The following is a 21,341-nucleotide window of genomic DNA, read 5'->3' as shown; positions in this document are numbered from 1 at the left end:
GAGGATATGGAAGTCCTCAGTAAGGTTTTCCTTTAAATGAAAAGCAGCCCCAAATCATTTTCCTTTCTAACAAAGAGCAGCCTATAAAATCGAGCTGCAGACATAGATGTTGTGCCAATCATGTTCAAAATGGTGGCTCCATCTTTCCCTCTTATCAGCCATGTGTATGCACCTGTAATCCCAGCTACTCAGGAGACTGAGGCAGGAGAATCACTTGAACCGAGGAGAGGGAGGTTGCAGTGAGCCAAGATTGCACCATTGCACTCCAGCCTGGGAGACAGAGCAAGACTCTGTCTGAAAAAAAAAAAAAAATTAGGATGGGGTGGCCAGCCTTCCCCACATGCTATGTAAACATTACACCTGATCAAACCAATTTGTGGGCCCTATGTAAATCAGACACCGCCTCCTCAAGCCTGACTGTAAAATCTAGTGAAAAACTCTGCCACCTGCTGACGTTTTCCCTTTCGGAAGCCACCGTCTCTCACCAGAGAGAGCGCTGTTCTCCTTTCTCTTTTTTCTGCCTGGTAAACCTCTGCTTTTAAACTTCTCATATGTGTGTCTACGTCCTAAGTTTTCTTGGTGCGAGACAACAAACCCCAGGTATTTACCCCAGACAACGTAGCCACTTCACAATGATAGTAAACTTCAGACAGATCTCTATGAACTATTGTGAAGAAAGTGGAAAAATACCTTTTCTTGCATAGATTGATATATTATCTATAAGTCAAGAGAGATTAACCAAACGAGATGTGTAATAGCAAGCATTATAGTACTTAAGACATAGGCATTAACTAAGGGGCCAAGTCCATAAACTATTATTTATAAAGCAACTTTTGATATAATATTCTTTTTTGTAATCTTTAATTTCCAATATCTACATGAGATGAGTCAAAAATTCATTTTCTACATTTACCCTTTACTTTATACCTCACCCTTATCCTATTTTCCCGTGTATCTGGTGAAGGGTTGGGGTTGACCCTGACAGCTCAATTTTAGAACCTCTGATACCAGTTGTCTTTCAGCTGAGTCAGCCAATGGGAAGTATTGATGAGCATTTGGATGGCATGAGAGAGGGGGAGGCCACAATGTTTCTCCAATTTCCTCTCTGCTTCAGCTGGCAAATTTGGCAGCGCCATGTCTTTTCATGGCTCCAGTTTCCATCAGTCATGCTTACAGCTACTGGTGGGATAACACCAGCCCCTAGATTCCAGTTACAGACCTTTGAATTTGCTTTGTCCCTCAGTCTAGAGGTGATGGCAGCTTTCTACTGTTGCTCAGCTCTGGGTTGGCTCACCATTCCCCATTGCCCCCCAGATTCCCCACTGCCTAGGTAAGCAATTTCTTTCACTACATTCCTTCTGTTCAAAACACTTACAGAGGTTTCCTTTTTAATGATTGAACTGCAACTAATAAACTTCATTCCATTTTATGTATTTTTAAGATAATTTTTGATTATTCGTTTTAAAACAACTGGGGAAGCTTATCTGTTATTTAGAATAAAATGAGATCATACAAACTTCATGAAGTAGAGGAGGCCATACACCCTTATCTTCAAGGTTTTTCATACTTCAGTTTGTGGGAGGAAACCATCTATGCATCAGTTAAATTAATTCTGCAAATGTTTACTCAATCCCTAGGGTGGGGCAAGGAATATACTAATCATTAGTTTCTGAAAGTTGACTCGGAGCCCTTGAATAATAAGTAAAACTAAACAAGCTCTTTAAAGTTGTAAAAATGATAACACTATTCAAGGGAAGACACTGATTCAACAAACCTCAATAATAATATTTTCCCTATTTCATTGATACACTTCTGTCCCAACTAGTTTCTTTATCTTCTTTAGGTCTGTAATTGCTAGATGAACACACTGTGTGCTTTCCTATGGGTCTTACTAATGTGGTATTTTCTTTTTCTTTTTTCTTTCCCTTTGGATTTAATTTCCTCACCATTTGGTATCATTAGAAAGTCAGGACTTTTTGAAACAGCAGAACCTAAGCTCACAAACCACAAAGTGAAAAATTAATTCCAATATCTATCATCCATTTGCACAACAAAGGTAAAAGGGCATCAACGTAATCCCATGTTTTTTATAGGCATGTTAGTCATCTGGCATTTTAGTGCATTAGAATTTATTACTTCAGCAGTCTTCAGCATTAAAAGCATTTTAAAAGTATTTTAACATCCACTGTAGACACTGTTGGTGCCCTGCCCATATTACCTCATCTGTACCATTTCAGTGGACATCAAACTACCAGAACCTGCCTTTCTTTGCTTGTGAGTTTTTTCTGACACTGGAACCTGTTATTCCCCCTCTTTTGCCAGACTAGAAAGAACAAGAAATCCATGGACCCCAGGAACAGTCCTCAACCAAAGAACACTTCTTTCCTCAGGTGTTATGGATCTGAAGAACGTAGAAAGAGTCCTCAGTGGGATAAGAACTAGGTCAATATACCCTTGACTGTCCACCATCACTAGCCCATATCATTCCTCACTGCTTTCTCAGTGTTCTCTTCATGGCCTAAACAAATTGTTCATGCTCAAAACTTTGTCTTATGGGCTGCTTCTAGAGGACCCCAAACATAGAAAAAAATAAATTATTTCTCAACTCTTTGGGGAAATGTCAGCCATCCCCAACAAGGTGACTCACCTTCATGCATATTTTCTAGGGGAGAACCAAGTGACTAAATGCTGCTTCTGATAAAGCTACAGTGATTAATGAAGAAGTCAACAATTGTAACAACACTTCACCTTTCTGTGCTCCATTCCCTCACATTTTCATCATGTCTAGCTTCTCTAATCAGTGTATCTTTGGACACAATAACAGAATAAATATCCCAATGATCAAAATTAAGACGATAGTGACCAGAAATTCAGGCCATGGAGAGCTCACCCTTATAATTATAATCAATTGTGTTCACTTACTGATCAGCTTTGCTTCTGCGTTTATTAGTTTTCCATTTAAGATGTCAGTGAGTTATTAAAAGATTATCTCCTTTCTCAACCATTGCTATGATGCTATTTTTGTTTCTCTGACTATACAGAACTAAAAATTACATGCAAATGAGTGCCAATTTAGCTTACTTTTTAGGATTTCAAGCAGTGAACTGTGATAGAAGTATATTTATGATAAAAGTGTATATACACTCTTTCTGAATCATGGCATCATGTTGCTGTTTTGGGGTGGTAAATCTTTTGTTATCTTTCCAAATACTGTTTTGCAGCTGATTTTAATAGACTTTACATAAAATATACCAGCTTCCAAAAACAGGGCTGTGTGTATGTCAGAACTGTACTTCTATTGTTAGCCTCCAAGCTTTTCCATTACTTAACATCTCCACCTCACAGGCCATTGCAGAGTACAGCAGAGAGCAGTTATCTCCTGTGGAGAGTTGCTTTTCATTTTGTGAACAGATTACAAGGTAGGTTTAGGCAAATGAGAGGAAACAAAATGTTAAGTTATTGAGATAAACAACTTATAATCTATCTCCACTGCTTAAACAAAACATAAGCAAGGCTTGAACTAAGAAAGTGTTATTTGGATGAAAAGAAAGTTATAAAGATGGCAGATTGCTGAAATTCTAATTTGCTTTTTGTTGTCTAAGATCCTTATTGATCAAAGAGAGAAACCGCACCATTTCTACAAATGAGTGCTAAAAACTGTTAAGACATATGCCATCACACTGTTTGTGAACAATTAAAGGCAAAAGAGACGCCATCATGACAGAAAAATGAGGCAACCTGGCAACTTTAAAGGCACTTAGGCACTCTGCTGTCCTTTATTGGTGTTTTTTATGCTCAGTAATATGAAGGAAGCAGAAGCATAGACCGGGGGGAAAATAAGAAAATAGATAGATTATGTTAACACGGTGAAGAGACAAAGATTCCACTGTCACCAAGAATGTCATATTGCTAAACTTCAATTTAGGGGGTTACTTAAAGGCATGGCCTTATGGAAATTTAATGATACGTTATGGTTCATCGGAACTTGTCAGTTGGCCCCAAGCTGCGATAATCAACTTTTCAATGTCAGACTCATTTACTCCTCGAAGAATCCTGAAATAGCCATTCTCTCCCCATGACTTTCCCCAGGAATTGGCAGCAATCTGCAGAAAAACAAACAAAAATGTTGAGAAACATATTTAGGTATTAAAAAAAAAAAAAGCCATAGGAAACTCATTTGTCACTTTAAATGTCTTTGATTTATCATAGACTATAATTATCAAGAACCTACCTATTTTTAAATAATGGTTGTATTATGTATCAGTTACACTAATATGCAGGCATGTTGGCAATAGCCAGAATTGATATGACTCTTCTGAGTTTCCCAGAGTACTAAGGTAACATATGCATGAGCTTTTGAAATGCCACATCAGAAGATGTCATGCAAGCTGCAGTTAATGGAGTGTCTACTATGTGAACAACAGCCTGTGCTAGGTGCTGGAAGACCAAAGATAAATAACACATTAACTTATGTTCAGGAAGTTTCTAATCTAATGAAGAATGACCAACATAAGGCAAGTGCTAAGGTGGAAATAGGTACAGGGTATTTTTGAGGTCAGAGAAAGGGCATCTCATTTACTTGGATGGTTCAGGGAAGACACTGTTGAAGCAGTGTCACATGGGATGCATATTAAAGCCTGAAAATAAATTCACCAGATATAAAAGGAGGAAGGGAGATCCAAGTAAAGGGAAACAGTAAAAGCATAAACACCAAAGCATGAAATAGCATGAAGTAGTGAAATGAAGCAATAAAACTGTTATAATTAGATCATGAGACAGAAGCAGAATGGTAGGTTATGAGGCTGGAAGGGGAGGAAAGAACATCCATAATGAGACAATAATGGGAAAGACGATGACAAGCCATTGAGTTGATTCCAGCAGGAAAGAGAGGTGGGCAAATTCATGCTGTAATTACATTATCCTATATGATATGAAGTGGATAGATTTAAGAGGGTAGAGACAAGAGGCAGAGTGACTAGCTAGTAGACTCCTGTAATAATTCAACTGGATAAGAGAAAATAAAATACTTGAGAAATCTTCAGAAAGTAAAATCAAAAGGAATTAGATTTGTTTTTAAATTCCTCTTTCTAAAATGCAAAATGGTTGGATGTTTGGAGTAAGTCCAAAATGACTCCTGGTTTAAAAGCTTGAATGAGTAAGTGTGTGATGGATCTAAAATATCAATGGAGTACATGGAAAATATCATAAAGGCCAAAGGACACACAGAAGGGAGTTAGTTCCACAACCAAATGCAGCAGAAAAGCCCAGTAAATTAGCGGTTTCATCTCAACAGCTCTCACATTCACCTCCCATTTACCTTACACTGTGACTAAGAAAATATCTCAAGGCATAAGGTGTCGAATTGAGCTTTCACTGTTTTCTACAATGTAAGAGAGGGGCAGATTGACTCAGCATCAGAAATTGTCATGACATCAACCTTAAGAAATAGTCAACTTTTAATCAGCATTTCTTTTTAAGATTTGGCTCTTTGCCTCCTTAATCAACCCTGACAGTTTAAAGGAGCACTCTCAAAACTACATCTAAAATTATAAATTCAATTTATTAATTCAAAGATGAAATGGACTTTGAATAGCTGAGACAGAAACAGCATCAATGTGCATGAGAGTTCTAGCACTAGTGAAATACACTAAATGCCAATTTTCATATTTTTTAGTCAGTTCATATATCTATATCTATATATCAAATAAAATTAGTCACAACCTAACAAATGGCTAGGAATAGTAATATTTGCAAATTCTTGCAAATATGATATATAACACTGTGCCCATTCTCACTGGAATGTCTGAAGATTATTATTATCCAAAATTTCATAATTACATTCTTGGTAAATATGGGAAAGGTATATAAAGATTGTATAAGCAAATATGAATTTATGTGCTAATGAGAGCCAACCATAGGTTTGCATCTTCCTACTCTCATTTTTTCTATTTTAGCATTTATTTTGTTTGTTTCTTCCAAATGCCTACATTTGTTTGTATTTCATTATAAAGGAAATGATGGCAATGCAGGGGAGAAAATTTCTAAAGATTTAACTTTTTATCTTTTGCATTGAGATACATGATTACAGTCACATGTGTAAAGTGTATTAATCTTAAGTATACAATTTAGTAAATTTATACATGTGTTGATGAAGTTTATGTTCATGTAATCTCCTCTTAGATTAAGATCTTAACCATTTATAGCACCCCAGAAAGTCCACCATGTTGCCTTCCTGTCAACATCCATCCACCCTCCCCTCCCCATCAGGTTTTCCTATAATTGATCTTTACAACAATGGAATAATGCAAAATATATTGAGGTTGACTTTTTTTTTTAGCTCAAAATAATGTTTCTGGGATTCATCTATGTTTGGCATATGTAAGAAATTAATTCATCTTATTACTGTTTACTTTCATTGTGTGACTATACCACAGTTTATTCACTCTCCTGGTGATAAACATGATGAACATAAGTAGCTGCTCCATTTACACATGTATCAGTAGTGTAAGATTCTATTTATTCCAAATCCTCATCTATGCTGGATATTATCAATCCTTTTAATTTTAGCTCACTTAGTGTATATGAAGTGATATTTCATTGTGGTCTTAATTTGCATTTCCTTGATAATTAGTAACATTGACCACCTTTTCACATGGCTGTTCAGGCCATTTGGATATCCCCTTTATCTAAAGTTTCTGTTTAAGAGTTTTGTTTTATTGAGTTACCTTGGTCTTCCTATGTATTTGTAAGAATGTCTATGTATTGTATATGTGAGGACTTGTCAGATATCTTTCCAGATACATAGATAGTTATAGATACATTTTTCTTTTTCTTATAATACTGTCTTTTAAATAGTTGTTCTTATTTTAATGTAGTCTGATAATTCATTCTTAAAAAGTTGATTTTGTGCCCGATTTAAGAAAGAGTTTTCTAATAGATATCACTGTCTTTTAAATAGTTGTTCTTATTTTAATATAGTCTGATAATTTATTCTTAAAAAGTTGATTTTGTGCCCTATTTAAGAAAGAGTTTTCTAATAGATATCACAAAACATATTTGTCTATGTTTTCTTTGAGAAACTTTATTGTTTTGCAATGACATTTAGGTCTCTGCTCCATCTCAAATTGTTTTTGTCTGTATTTAGTAACGAAGGGATCTAGGTTTTTTTTTTTTTCATATGTATACAAAGTTTCTGTGACCTATGCATTGCCAAACCATAGCTCGTGAACCAAATATGGCTCACAGAGCCCCTTAAAAGCGGATTTAGAAGTCAGAAATTTTGTTTTCCCTAATGATCTTGAAGATGTAAGGTACTCTGTTGAGAGAGGATCTGTAAAACTCTGTGTGAGGGAGCTACATGGATGGAACTTCAGGCATCCTCTAAGATCTGAGAATATCCTCAGTCAGCAAGAAAACGGGGACTTGGACCTACAACCAAAAAAACAAATCTACCAACAACCACGTGACCCTAGAAGAGGGTCGTAAGCTCCAGAAAGGAACACAACTCAGACAACACTTTGATGGCATCCTTGTGAGATCATGAGCAGAGGATCCAGCTGGGTTCGCTAGATTTCTGACCCACAGAAACGCTGCGATAATAAATGTATGTTGTTTCAATCTGCTAAATCTGTGATAGTTCGTTACACATTAATAGAACAGTTAAGTGCTGAATTTTATTAATGCATTTTCTGCGCCAATTAAGATATTCAAGCCGGGTTCGGTGGCTCACGTCTGCAATCCCAGCACTTTGGGAGGCAGAGGTGGGTGGATCACCGGAAGTCAGGAGTTTAAGACCAGCCTGGACAACATGGTGAAACCAGTCCCTAACAAAAAATACAAAAATTAGCCAGGTGTGGTGTTTTTTGCTCCTTAACTCTCATAATTTGATGAACTATATTGGTTGATTTTAGTACTTGAAACCAACTTTGCATTCCTAATCTAAGTTTCACTTATGGAGTGTTATCCCTTTTATATATTTCTTAATTATAATATTTTGTTTGGAATTTTATGCTCATGAGAGATATTAGCCTACAATTTTTCCTTTTTGTCTCATCTTAAACAAGTTTTGGTATTGGTGTTACTGCTTCATAAAATAAGTTTGGAAGTAACTGTTCCTTATTTCCTATTCCCTGAAAGGATTTGTTGTAAAATTCGTTTCATTTATTCCTTAAATATTTGGAAAAATTCACCAGTGAAGCCTTTTGAGCCTGAGTTCCTCTGTGAGAATAATTTAAATAGGCTCAATTATTTTTCAAATTGTTCCACAACTGTTTAGGACACTTTCATACTGTGTGGGGTTTTGATGAGTTTTGTTTTCTGATAAATTTATCAATTTCATCTATATTTTCAATTGTATTGGTATAACTTTTTAATAATATCCTCTTATTACCTACTTAATATCTATTGAATCTGCAGCAACGTTCTCTTTTTTCATTTCTATGGTAATTTGTCTCTACTCATTTCTTTTTCAGTCTTCCTAGACATTTAATCTTTCTCTGCAAAGAATCAACTCTTTGTTTTGTTGATTTTCATATATTATAATATGTCTGTTTTCTTTTACTTTTTTTTTTTTGCTCTTCTGTTTATTATTTCTTTCATTTTATCATTGGTTTAAATTTTTCAGCTTATTGAATTATTCTTTTCAACCTTTTAAAAAATACGTGCATCAATTTCAAACTTTCTTCTTTTTCAATGCATGCATTTTCTGTTACATTCAGTACTGCTTTAGCTAAATAACAAAAGTTACATCGTGGTATATTCTGTACAATTTCAATTTTTAAAATTTATTGAAAGTGCGCTATGGACCAGTATGTGGTCAATATTGGCAAATAATTTCATATGTACTTAAAGAGAATGTATATTCATCAATATTTATATGTAATAATCTATGAATTTCAATGACATAAAGCTGGCTAATAGTTTTTTTCAATCTTTCATACCTTTACTTATTTTTAGCTGCTATTTCTATGAGATACTGAGACGTGTTTAAATATTTGCCTACTTTTTTTTCTGTAACTTTTGGTGTATGTTTTTTTGGAACTGTGTTATTTGAGCTTTTGTTTGTCTAAAAATGTCTTAATTTTGTATTTATTTTGAAGAAAAATGTCACCATGTATGAAATTCCATGTTGGCACGTTATCTTCATCATCATTATCAATATTATTATTTTATCCAGCACTTTAACAATGTCATTTTGTAGTCTTCTACTTTCCTTTTATATTGTTCTTGTTGAAATGCCAGCTGTCAGTCAGTGCTGCTTTTTTTGAGAGTAATGTCTCATTTTAAATAGTGACTGTTTTTAAATTTATGGTTTTTTTATCTTCAACTGTTTGATCATGAAATGTTGGAGTGTGATTTTCTTGCCATGTTTGCATTCATGAATTCAGGAACTCATTTTTTATTATAATTTAAGTTCTGGGATACATGTGCAGAATGTGCAAGTCTGTTACGTAGGTATACACGTGCCATGGTGGTTGGTTGCACCCATCAACCAGTCATCTACATTAGGTATTTCTCCTAATGCTATCCCTCCCCTAGTCACCCACCCCCCAACAGGCCTCAGTGTGTGATGTTCCCCTCCCTGTGTCCATGTGTTCTCACTGTTCAACTCTCACTTATGAGTGAGAACATGCAGTATTTGTTTTTCTGTTCCTGTGTTAGTTTGCTGAGAATGACGGTTTCCAGCTTCATTCATGTCCCTGTCAAGTATATAAACTCATCTTTTTTTATGGCTGCATAGTATTCTATAGTGCATATGTGCCACATTTTCTTTATCCAGTCTATCATTGATGAGCATATGGATTGGTTCCAAGTCTTCGCTACTGTGGACAGTGCTGCAATAAACATGTGTGTGCATGTGTCCTTATAGTGAAATGATTTATAATCCTTTGGGTGTATACCCAGTAATGAGATTGCTGGGTCAAATGTTATTTCTGGTTCTAGATTCTTGAGGAATTGCCACACTCTTTCACAATGGTTGAACTAATTATAGATTGAAATTCTCCATCTAGATTTTTCTTAATTTTTTAAAATAATGGTTATTTTAAAGCCTGCATCTAAAGTATCATCTATTGCTTCTATTGATAATATTTTTCCCTTGGTTGCTGGTCACATCTTTGTGCTTCACTTGTCTCATTTAACTCAAACAAATCATAGCATGCCTATTACAAACCCAGTCCTCACTTTATGCCCAAACCTACCAAATACTCCTAGGCCAAAAAATTTTCTCCAGATTTAGCACTCTCATTTTTTTAAAAACAAAATTTTGGAAAAATCCTGATACTTTCTACTTATGTAGTAGAATCTGTGGCTTGCTCCTATCTATTACATTTTACTTAGTAGTGAGAGACATCCAGTATTTTTATAATAAAAATAGGTTTATGTCATAGGACTATTTGTAAATACTTTGAAACATCCATATATAATTGTGAGGAAATAAAACTTTCCTAGATTTCTCAGTGCTCTTGAATAAAGTTTCTGCTTCCCTGACCCACAAAACATTGTATATAATATAAAGATAGGGAACGTTTTCTTTCACTTCTCCTAAAAATATTCTACTCTTCGCATACCTTGAGAATTAGATATGTAGCCGTTCATTTAGCTTAATGATCTGATCTGAAAGGATAACAAAACTTCTTTTATCTCTTCTAGAGGTTCAAAGAGAGCAGAGACAAGGTCCTAAAGTAAGCTGTAAGGTGTCAGAAGTATGGGGACATTATCTCCTTCGGTATTTACATCTCAAAAGAGATGCAGCCCATCATCTGGAGACTTTATCTGCTGTTTATCCGGCCCTTGGAAAGATATGTTTATGTTCCTAAAGTTTATGATGAGAACATAGAATCCTCTTCAACTCATCATAATGGAATGAAAGATTTTTCCTTCCTGTTGGGAAAGGAGGAATCTGCTTGTCTCTCTCCTGTAAACAAATGGAGAAAATCTATTGTTCCTTGTCTCTCATTTATGAGATATAAACTGCTACCTGTGTAGACAAATTTTATTGAGTCTTATCACATCATTGTAGGACTAAGGTGTGGGGGATGCATGCTGCTATATTACTCTGGTAGTCGATCTAGTTATGAGTATCTGTTAAGAATTCTTTACTTCTGACCCAGGTGTTACATCTCTAGCTACGTCTGTATCTATATCTATATCATCGATATCTGTGGGATAATATCTCAGACCTTTCACAATTCTTTACAAAATGGTACAAGAGTACTTAAAGATTTCATATTTTAATTAAACCACTAGTATGTTTTATAAAAAATAAAATTATTTTAATTACTTGATTAGTTTTTCCTGAATGCATAAAGTTATTCATTTGCTCATTCAATGAGTATTGTTTATATTCTCACTATGTGCCAGTCACAATACTTTACCCTTGACATATATTGGTAAATAAGTCAAATATGATCCTGACTCATGAGGAGAACACAGTTTAGTAGAGAAAAAAGCCTCAACTAATGTGCAAAATATTATAAATTTTAGTCTGATTCTTGTATTTCTACTGCTCACATTCAACAATTTATCAAACAAATCACAACAAAAAGAAATATTACCCCTAGCCCCATGAAATAAAATTTTCTTTGAAGATGTTTGATAAGTAGTAAATTCAGAATTGACAGTAAGTACAACAATGTACTTAAAAGAGATAGTGTACATGTATGGGTTAAATATATGAAAATGAGTGAGTACATAATCATACTCAGTGAGTGTGTGTGTGTGTACACATGTACACTACTTAGAGGTATGGCTCTAGGGTGGGAATGATCAGGTTGAGGATGAAAGGATCACAAAACGTTTTCCTCTGCGCATTCGTTCATATTCACTCAGCAAATGACCATCAAGTGCTATATGCTAAGAACTGTTGTGAGTTAAATACATTAATCAAAGAACTTGGTTTTGTCTCTAAATATTACATTGTTATAAGATTAAATAACTGTTCAAATTTATTTAATAAAAATCCTATGCAGCAACTTAATAATAGGTATTCAAATAACATATCCTAGTATATAACTTATTTGTTTTAACTATTGGACATTAATGTTGATTGTTGGCTACTAATTATTTTATTTTAATGAGAAAAAATAATTTTTAAAAGCTCAGTTTAACTATAAAGAAGAACCCTTCTACTTAAAAGCATAATACCTCCATATATCAACAACACAAATATAAGGTATGAACACATAATTGAGTGATTGAATTCTGTGATTGCCTTATGAAAAAATATACCAAGAGTCATTCTGCTGAGTACAAGTTCTAGCACCTAGTGTTTTGCAAGCCAAAATATGCCCTCTAGTGCGTACATTTAAATTTAAATTCCATGGTAAGTATTGCCATCTAGACTTTATTCTATCTGCATAAAAAGGTATATAATATTAGGACTTTGGACAATTGACCAGCCGGTTGCAATAAACCGAATATTTGATGTAATATGTTCCAATCTTCTTCAAATAGTTTCTTGCCTGAAACTTTCTGTTATTTTGAGACTAGATATTGGTTCTTTCTTAGTAAAGACACATGTGTATGTTATAATTGGCAAAAAGAAAAAAAAGCCTTAACTTATAGGATGTATATACTAACATAACAAAAGCATCAAGTTCATTGCCATATAAATATATATGAGGGAAGTTTAATCAATACTTTAAGTTTAATATAGAAGATAATAGAACAAAAAGTTACCCTGTTGATTCTCAACTTGGGGAAAAATAAACACTGATTTTTCTTTTATAATTTGAAATACTAGGAGTTGAGGAAAACTATACATACAATATAAATGTTTATAATGAGTTTTGTGTTGGTGAAAACACTGATGTTATCAACAATATTACACAACTGAGGATGTGACTAAATAATACAAAGCAGGCAGAGGAACAGAAGATTCAAACATATTCACTTCAGAGCAGGAATTCAACTGGAAAGAGATACATACCCAAAATTTTTCTTTCCGCCCTTGTGCTCCTCTCAGTGTGCCCCATCTACAATTAATAACAATAATAAAGATTGGTATGGTTAAAATATTTGGTTTGCTTCTTGAGAGAATGCAGATTAGTGTCATTCCTACATATTTTGTGTTTTCTCTCTGTCCCATCCTGTTTCACAATGGAAATATCACTATTGCCCTACAGAAATGTGCTTGTATAGTTTTCTTCTTTACCATAACATTATTTATGTGCACAGAACAGACTCATCTATATATAAATGGCTTGAAATCAAACTCATTGATCACAGGAGAGAAAGACTAAGGCAACTGGGGTACAAAATTTTTAAAAGAACTTAAAAGATACTTATCCTCAATGATAGACTGGATAAAGAAAATGTGGCACATATACACCATAGAATACTATGCAGCCATAAAAAAGATAAGTGCATGTCCTTTGCAGGGACATGGATGAAGCTGGAAATCATCATTCTCAGCAAACTAACACAGGAACAGAAAACCAAACACTACATGTTCTCACTCATAAGTGAGAATTGAACAATGAGAACACATGGACACAGGGAAGGGACCATCACACATCAGGGTCTGTTTGGGGTTGGGGGCTAGGGGAGGGATATCATTAGAAGAAATACCTAATGTAGATAACTGGTTGATGGGTGCAGCAAACCACCGTGGCACGTGTATACCTATGTAACAAACCTGCACATTCCGCACATGTACCCCAGTACTTAAAGTATAATAATAAAAAAAGAAAAATTAAGATTAAATTAAAAAAATAAAAAAGAAGGTACAACCATATTACAGGAGAAATTAAAAGTCATACATTGATAAAAATATTTGTCCTCTTTATGTCTAGTCCCTTGAAACTCTACCAAACAAATCTACCACTCTACCTTAAATGGCATAAACTTAACATTTCTAGGACTACTGTTATAAACCATAATGGAAACACAGACAATTTTGTAGAAGACGAAGTTTATGTCAAAATATTTATATATACATATTATTTTATAAGGTGGCTTTGTGCCTAACGTAGAATTTTTGTAAACACATGTGTGTATGAATACAGAAGCTTATATTCCCACTACTGGTCCATTCTGAATATAGCACTTAACAGCTCATAAAAGACCTAAACCTGCATGATTTCATTTTTCCTCATGATTAAATCCAGCGAAGTAGGTATTATTAACCTGTTTTATTTACCGAGATAATGGAGACTTGTCCAATATCATACACTGGGAAGTGTTGAGCCAAGACTCCAAGTCTCACATTCTTCTTAATACATTATATTGATTTTCTTTTACAGACATATAGGCCCCATTTGCAGTGTGTACTTACTTTCATGTAATTTGGTGAATTATGAGTGCATAATTAATTCTGCCTACATATTACCCCATTAACCTAAACTTAATATTCAAACTTCCAACAGCTGGGTTCCTTTAAGCGAAACTATGGTCTGCCATTACAAAACAAACATACCTAGGAGAGATACAAATTTTCAACATGGTCAGTTTGCAGAAGGCTATTTTTAATAGGGTACAGAATAGAATGATGGCATCACAGCATGGCGGTATTGCCTAAAGATGACAAGTTTATGGTAGGGCTCTTGTGACACACACACACACACACACACACAAACACAAATCATATAATCATATAATGTATTTGGATCCTTTGGCATGAGGGTGAGGGAAGAAAAAGTGATTTGGGGTGTGCAAAAACACTAAAGAAAAATTTTGCTTTCTCCTGTTTCCGATAGAGACTAGGAGTGGTATTTGCACTGACTGCCATCTCATTTTATTCTCTGCTGCATACAAGGGTACAGTGCTCCAAATGTTCTGGGTGGTTAACTATGTAAGTTGAAACTGGTTCAATTTCCAAAGACATTTTCCAGTTTTATAATTGCATTTATGTTCTTGTAACTTTTCTTTAAACAGCCATCATCACTGAAAAAACTTTACCAATCCTAAGTGCCCCAAAATATTCAAAGTCCATTACCTTCTTCAAGTAGTAGATCACATCTGATATCTTCAAGCATTCATTTTCTACCCATTTATAAAAGCTGTCATAACAATTTCAGAAAGACTTTACCACTCAATCAAACTTCCTTGTGGGTGGTCTGGTTATCATTTATGTTAGCTATTCATGCAAAATACAAAATCCAAGACTAAATCAGAAGAATCTAAGGGATCATTTAACTCTAAGATTAGAGGCACAGGAGGGACCCAATATCTGAGATCCCACCAGTATGGTGAGAAGGTAGAGACAGTCCTGCTTAAGCCACCATGGAGCCTCCTACAAAAGAACTCCCAATCAAGAAGGAAGGGTTCAGGCATGACAAGCTGGACTCAGTAACGAAGCCTTGAACAAAACAGACAAGTAGCAGTTGAGTATAATTTGTTCTCTCTCCCTTGGGTCTGTCCAAGCTCAACTACTACACTGGACTCAGCTGAGGCTGGAGATGGGAAAGGGGCAAGTCAGGCTTGTCATTAAAACCTCAAAGAGCTATTTTAGAAAAAGTTTGTATATTCTATAAAACACTTTAAGAGTACTTAAAAAGAGGATAAAGCAAAGTGATAAAGGTTTCTTTCCTACTTTATAAGATCTTTCAGACTTCTTGAGCTCAGTGCATTGAGGATGGTGCATGGGAAGAAGAAGAAATAGAAAAGTCATACAAAGTAAAAGAGGAACTTCAGAATGTAGTGTATACTTTTTATTATTTTAGTATTACTGAATAAATGAAAAGTGAAATAAAATCCCTTAATATGGAAACTTTCAAGAAGTACGAACTATTACTTTTACTTTTGTTCAACTGCCATTATTTTTCATTATGTTTCTATATATTTTGTTACAATTTTCCAAACAATAATTTCAATGATGTAAAAGACAACAACAATCCTTGCAAGTCTTTCAGCTCTTTAGAGTTTTTCTAAGTTTCTTTTCAAGAAACGTGTTTATTATGTATAATTTTAAGATACTCATTTAAAACATCAGTCATTCTAAACCCAGAGAGAATAGCAGCGTTCAGATTGCTATATGCTTTCTCAAAATGGGCAGCCAAACCAATTATCCAAGTCATTGACTGGAGGTGACAGAGGAAAAGGAAAGTAAGGTAACTGAGTCTAATAGTTTCAGAGACTAAAGTGCGGTATAAAAAAATTAACAAAAGGTGTTAAACTTTATGAAAAATTCAAATGAAAAGAAAATATCACACATGGAAAATACCACCACAGAAGCTATTGTGCAGTTAGTTCACCTATGTTACAGCCTCTGTGTCAAATGATGAGCAAAGTCCATTCATCACAGGATTTAACATTTGCACTGCAACCTTCAGCTATCTCTTCTCTCCTCTATCTTTTCTAGACAGTTTCTAAGATGGCAATCACATATTTCATAGAGTTGCAATAATGGGATCTTCCATTAAAAAAAAAAAAAAAAAGATTTGTGGGTTGTTCCCCAATGACCTTATAGCAAATTCCTGTGCTTAAAACCTTTATTTAAACTAAAATAAAGGTTAACTAGTGCAAAACAAGAGGGCTACTCATTTTATTCACTTACAGGAAAGAGTTCCCATCTTGAGGGCATTTTTTTCCTAATATATGTATGTTCCTAAATTGTAGTACTATTCCTTTGCTTGCTATTATACCAACAGGTTGAAAATTCTACAAATATGCATATATTTTCACAAATGTTCTCCTATAAGTCAGTGGCTGTCTCTGAGGATGAGGATCTTCATTATATTCATATTTGCTCTAAATGTAACTATGTGTACTCTATTTCCTTTTACATTTACCTCTTCATTTGAAGATTACTTACAAACATTTGTTTAGACAGACCAGAATCTTACTTTACTGAGGTTATTTATTTATTTATTTATTTTTGAGACACAGTCTCACTCTGTTGCCCAGGCTGGAGTGCAGTGGCATGATATTGGCTCACAGCAACCTTTGCCTCCCAGGTTCAAGTGATTCTCCTACCTCAGCTTCCCGAATAGCTGGGATTACAGGCAATTGCTACTGCACCTAGCTAATTTTGGTATTTTTAGTAGAATACTAAAAATTTTATTTTTTATTTTATTTTTATATTTATATTTATATTATTTTTTACTTTTATTAATTTTATTTTTATTTTAGAGACGGAGTTTCACCATGTTGGCCAGGCTGGTCTTGAACTCCTGACCTCAAGTGATCCTCTGGCCTTGGCCTCCCAAAGTGCTGGGATTACAGGTGTGAGCCACTGTGCCCGGCCTACCGAGGTTATTTCTATACCTTTGTGAGTATAGTGGGTTCACAAGTTTGAGAGATCTTAATACTGGCTATTTCTTTTTTTTGTTTTTGTTTTTGTTTTTCCTCAAGGAAATCAACTTAATACGGTTCTTTGGAATTGTTTCTACTTCATTAAATTGTTTCAATTATTTGTTAAGACCCATTAATACCATTTTCCCTCAAAATTTAGTAATATCTGGGAATACGCTGGTTTTGAAAAAAAATCTGGGCAGCCCTTAGCCCATCTACCACATTCCCTAAGGATGCATGAGTGCTGCCTGAGCCTTTCTGTCTCCCTGAATTGAGACTGGGTTTCCATCTCTCACTCAACGCACATAATTATTTAAGCTCTTCCTTCAGGACAGATTTTATATGCCTACTTTTCATGAGTTCCAGAAACACTACTTTTTTATATATAATATGAAAAGTCTTTATGGAAAGACCATAAAGTTCCTGCGGAGTAAGGTATTAAAACCCATAAAACAGTGATTTAAGATCTTATACTTCTACGGTTATTAATATTTCCATGCATGTTCCTTTTAAAAGGGATATTGTTCTTTTTAGATAAGTGTGCTAAACACTAAACTTCCCTAAACCCTATTTTAAGTTATGCCTAGATAGTAAAATTATTGGAACAGAATAATTTGCGTATGACTTTAAATGATTTTTTTTCTTTTCCTTGGTTTTGGAAGATTTTGCCAATGAGGCCCATACACCCAGTGAAGTCAGATTAGATGTCATAAATAAGAGAGGGTTGAAAATATAACTTTATTAAAGCAATATTTATATTCCCATAAGTAACCCTTTTAAGATAAGCACAGAATCTCTCCTGTGTACTACAGCTGTTAATTTCTACTTTTTTTCAACAAGTTACTGGTTAGCCAAAAAAAGACACATCTTTTGCTTTCAAGAAACTGTCAATCTAATGGGAGTGATATTGAGGAATGAAAAACAAGAATATAAATAAATAGAATTATATAAGTGTCACTTTAAAAAAGAAGCATATTTTGAAAATTACTACAAGTTAACAGATGAAAACATTAACTCTGTGCCAGAGGCAAAGATGACTTTCTTCAGAGTAGAGTAGAAATTTCTTCTTGACATGGGAGTGTAGAATTTACAGCAAAATCAGCAGGTGCAGTCATAGAGCCATGAAAACTTCACCTCTGCCTATTCCAAGAGCAGCACTTGGTCCAATGTGACTGAAGGAAAGGGATGGGAGTGGTGGGGAATGAAGTTAGGCAGGTGTGGCTCAGGCCTCCAAGAGTATTCATGGTTACCAGACTTGGCATTTACAAAGTTGGTGATAAAGAGCCATTTGAATATGGAATGTGACATGATCTAGCTCTGGTGTTAGCGTAGGATATAGTCTCCAGGGAGAGCAGGCTCTAAACAAAAGATTAATTTTGCAGTTCAAGAAAGAAATAATGAAATTCTGAATAAGAATGTGAGACCCATAAAGTAATGATGTTTGTTCTTTTAACAGTTGTATCCTCAACATCTAGGACAATGACTTTCACATAGTTGACCATAAATAGATATTTGTTGAGCCAGTGAATTGAAGTACCTTGGCAGAGGGAATGAATAAGAGGGAACAAGTCTGAGAGCTACTTAGAAGATAAAAGTGATGATTTGTTGGCCAATTTATATGGAAAGAAAGGGATGAGAAAGAGTCGAGGTTAGCAACAGCATTTCAAAGTTGAATGAATAGGTACATCAAATGTGCACTACTTGAGGTACACATTTGTACACTTCAAGTAGTAATGTACTTGTACAATTACACATTTGTATAATATTCCATATTTTACAGAGATGTGTTTCTGATTATCAGGTTAGTTTATCATTGCCTAAGACAGTGGTTACAGAATTGCTTCACCTTCTTTTGGATTTTCTCTGCTGATATGGCTCTACACATAAACGTTTAAATTAATGGGTTTTCTGTGTTTCTGACAAACAATAAGGCTAAGAACGAAGAAAAACTAATTTCCAAAGAAATTCTGAAACAATCTTTCACTACAGGAATTCGTCTGTGATGAGAATAATTATTTCCTAACTCACATGGTAAGAACACATTTGCTTAGGGATTGGATTCCTTAAAGCCAGCCTCACAACCATGTAAGAATCTGGAGTTAGAAGAAAAAGAAAAATAGTTTTATTTTATTATGATGGTAGGTATATTACACTGTAGCAGAATGACCCAGACCAAAATGTTGCAATATTTTGGAAGATTTGCTATTTCTGGGATCTCTGCATGTACCCAATAGACTGATACTAGGGATTCAAATTCATGTTTTCTGAGCAGACAAACTCTGTAGTAGTGAATATAGATCCAGACAGATTTAAAAAAAACAGTTTTAAAACAGTGGACATGTAAAGACATTTTATGCGGGACACCATACTTGGACAGGAAATTTTGGAGCAAAACAAGGAGCAAATATATCATATAACCTGATACAGAACTCCAAACCTTCTTATTAAGGAAATGAAAGTCAGATAGGCTACCAGGATAAAGAAACCACTAGATGGGCTTCAAGTCAATAACAATGATATGACTACACTGGATATAGGATTTTGCTTTTAGAGGTAAGACTGCAGATAGAGTCTTAGTTCCCATTACACAAAGATTTGAAAGATAACTACAGGAAGAATAAGGCAAAGATATGCAGGCTTTTATTTTTTTTTTTATAAATGTTCTACCTGAGATCTTTAGGAACTTCATTTTTAAGAAAAGCTCATGCCTAGTAAATGAAGTGGTATTGAATATGAGAAAGTGCTAATTAATGCTACATTAAAGATGGATAAAAATAGACTCCATGGGAAAGCAAAATGAAATGTGGGTATTCCCTACCACCCCTTAATTTTCTACTTGAGCCAAATGTTAATCAACCTAGGATTCAATATATCTAAGATCAGGTACTTTTATCGATATGTTCTGCCAGGAAGCTACAAATTTTATCACAGATTGACGAGCAGATGATGGTTCATGAAATCGCATTTTTTGCATGAAAATATTAATATCATACATGATCCTGTGTACCTAATGTTAATTATCTAAACAACACTATACCATGCCTACCATATTCCTTATATCCTGATGTATCAGGAAGCAAGAAGATTACAAGTGTAGTATCACATGTAATTTGACCTATGAAAAGAAGTATGGAGAAAATTGATAAATGTGTGTGCCCAGTTCATACTCTGGTCAGAATGACCTGCTGTAGAACTGAGAGAACTGTCCTTCTGTATTTACTATGCTGACAGAATATGCATTAAAACATCTACACATCTACAGCATTGTGACATGTGCTGAGCAAAGAGAGAGCAAAGACCAAAATCATATATCATGATCAATGATAATTGACTAGGGCAATATCTTATGAAGAGAAACTTTAAGGGAAAACTTTATCCCTTTGATATTAGGAATAGAAATGACTTTTTACCTTCTCATAGAATCTTAGTACTGGACGGAGACTCAGAAATTATAGCATACTCTAAGGGTTGGCCAGCTATGGTTTACAGGCAAAATCTAGCCTGGGACGCCCGTTTTTGTTAATAAAATTTTATGGAATATCCATGATCATTTATTTGCATATTGTCCATGTCAGCTAATGGTAGAGTTGAGTAGCCAACACCACATGGCTCACAAAACCAATCAGGCTCTAATTCAATTTATATATTTCATAGATAAAGTGACTGAGACTCAGAAGGTTAAATAACATTTCAAGATTATATGCTTAAGTGGCTAAATTATCGCTAGTGTCTTAGAAGCAGATAATAACACAAGCAATAAAAATTAGGACTAGAAAAAGGCAGAAAAGAGTAGAATCATTTCTAGCTGTGGTGAAGAGGAAAGGCATAACAGGCCTTCGATAATCTGTAGAAGATGCCAGGGGAAATGAATGTATATCTGAAAGAGAAGAGCATCAAATAATGTAAGGAGCCGGTTTTCATGCATTCACAGAGAAACCATGAAAGTTTTGGAAGAAAGAGGGATTGTAGGCAGCCATAGGAAGATAAAACTAGTGATAGTGAGCAAGATATATTAATAAATGGAAAAGTGTGGGATTGGACGTAGGGAAAACACTTGGGTCATTATAGCAATATTCTAACCAGGGTTTCATTTATCACATCCAAGTTTC

General features: G+C 34.7%; 1 protein-coding gene across 4 annotated transcripts in view; it reads right to left on the bottom strand.

The window, feature by feature from the left end:
* Positions 1-3,743: 3,743 nt before the first annotated feature.
* The window catches only part of TINAG (tubulointerstitial nephritis antigen), an 85,067-nt gene continuing 67,469 nt past the window's right edge, over positions 3,744-21,341 (bottom strand). For all 4 annotated transcript variants that reach the window (XM_033217489.1, XM_033217490.1, XM_033217488.1 and 1 more), the window contains 2 exons: positions 12,929-12,974; positions 3,744-4,103 (listed from right to left, as the gene is read on the bottom strand). In XM_033217489.1, coding sequence (XP_033073380.1) covers positions 3,969-4,103; positions 12,929-12,974 — 181 coding nt within the window. In that variant the 3' untranslated portion in view covers positions 3,744-3,968. The remainder of the gene's footprint in view (positions 4,104-12,928; positions 12,975-21,341) is intronic.

Source organism: Trachypithecus francoisi, unplaced genomic scaffold, assembly GCF_009764315.1.
Source record: "Trachypithecus francoisi isolate TF-2019V2 unplaced genomic scaffold, Tfra_2.0 Lachesis_group10, whole genome shotgun sequence".
Taxonomy (NCBI): Eukaryota; Metazoa; Chordata; class Mammalia; order Primates; family Cercopithecidae; genus Trachypithecus; species Trachypithecus francoisi.
The sequence above is the reverse complement of the archived record's forward strand: the minus strand, read 5'-3'. Positions and strand labels throughout refer to the sequence as shown.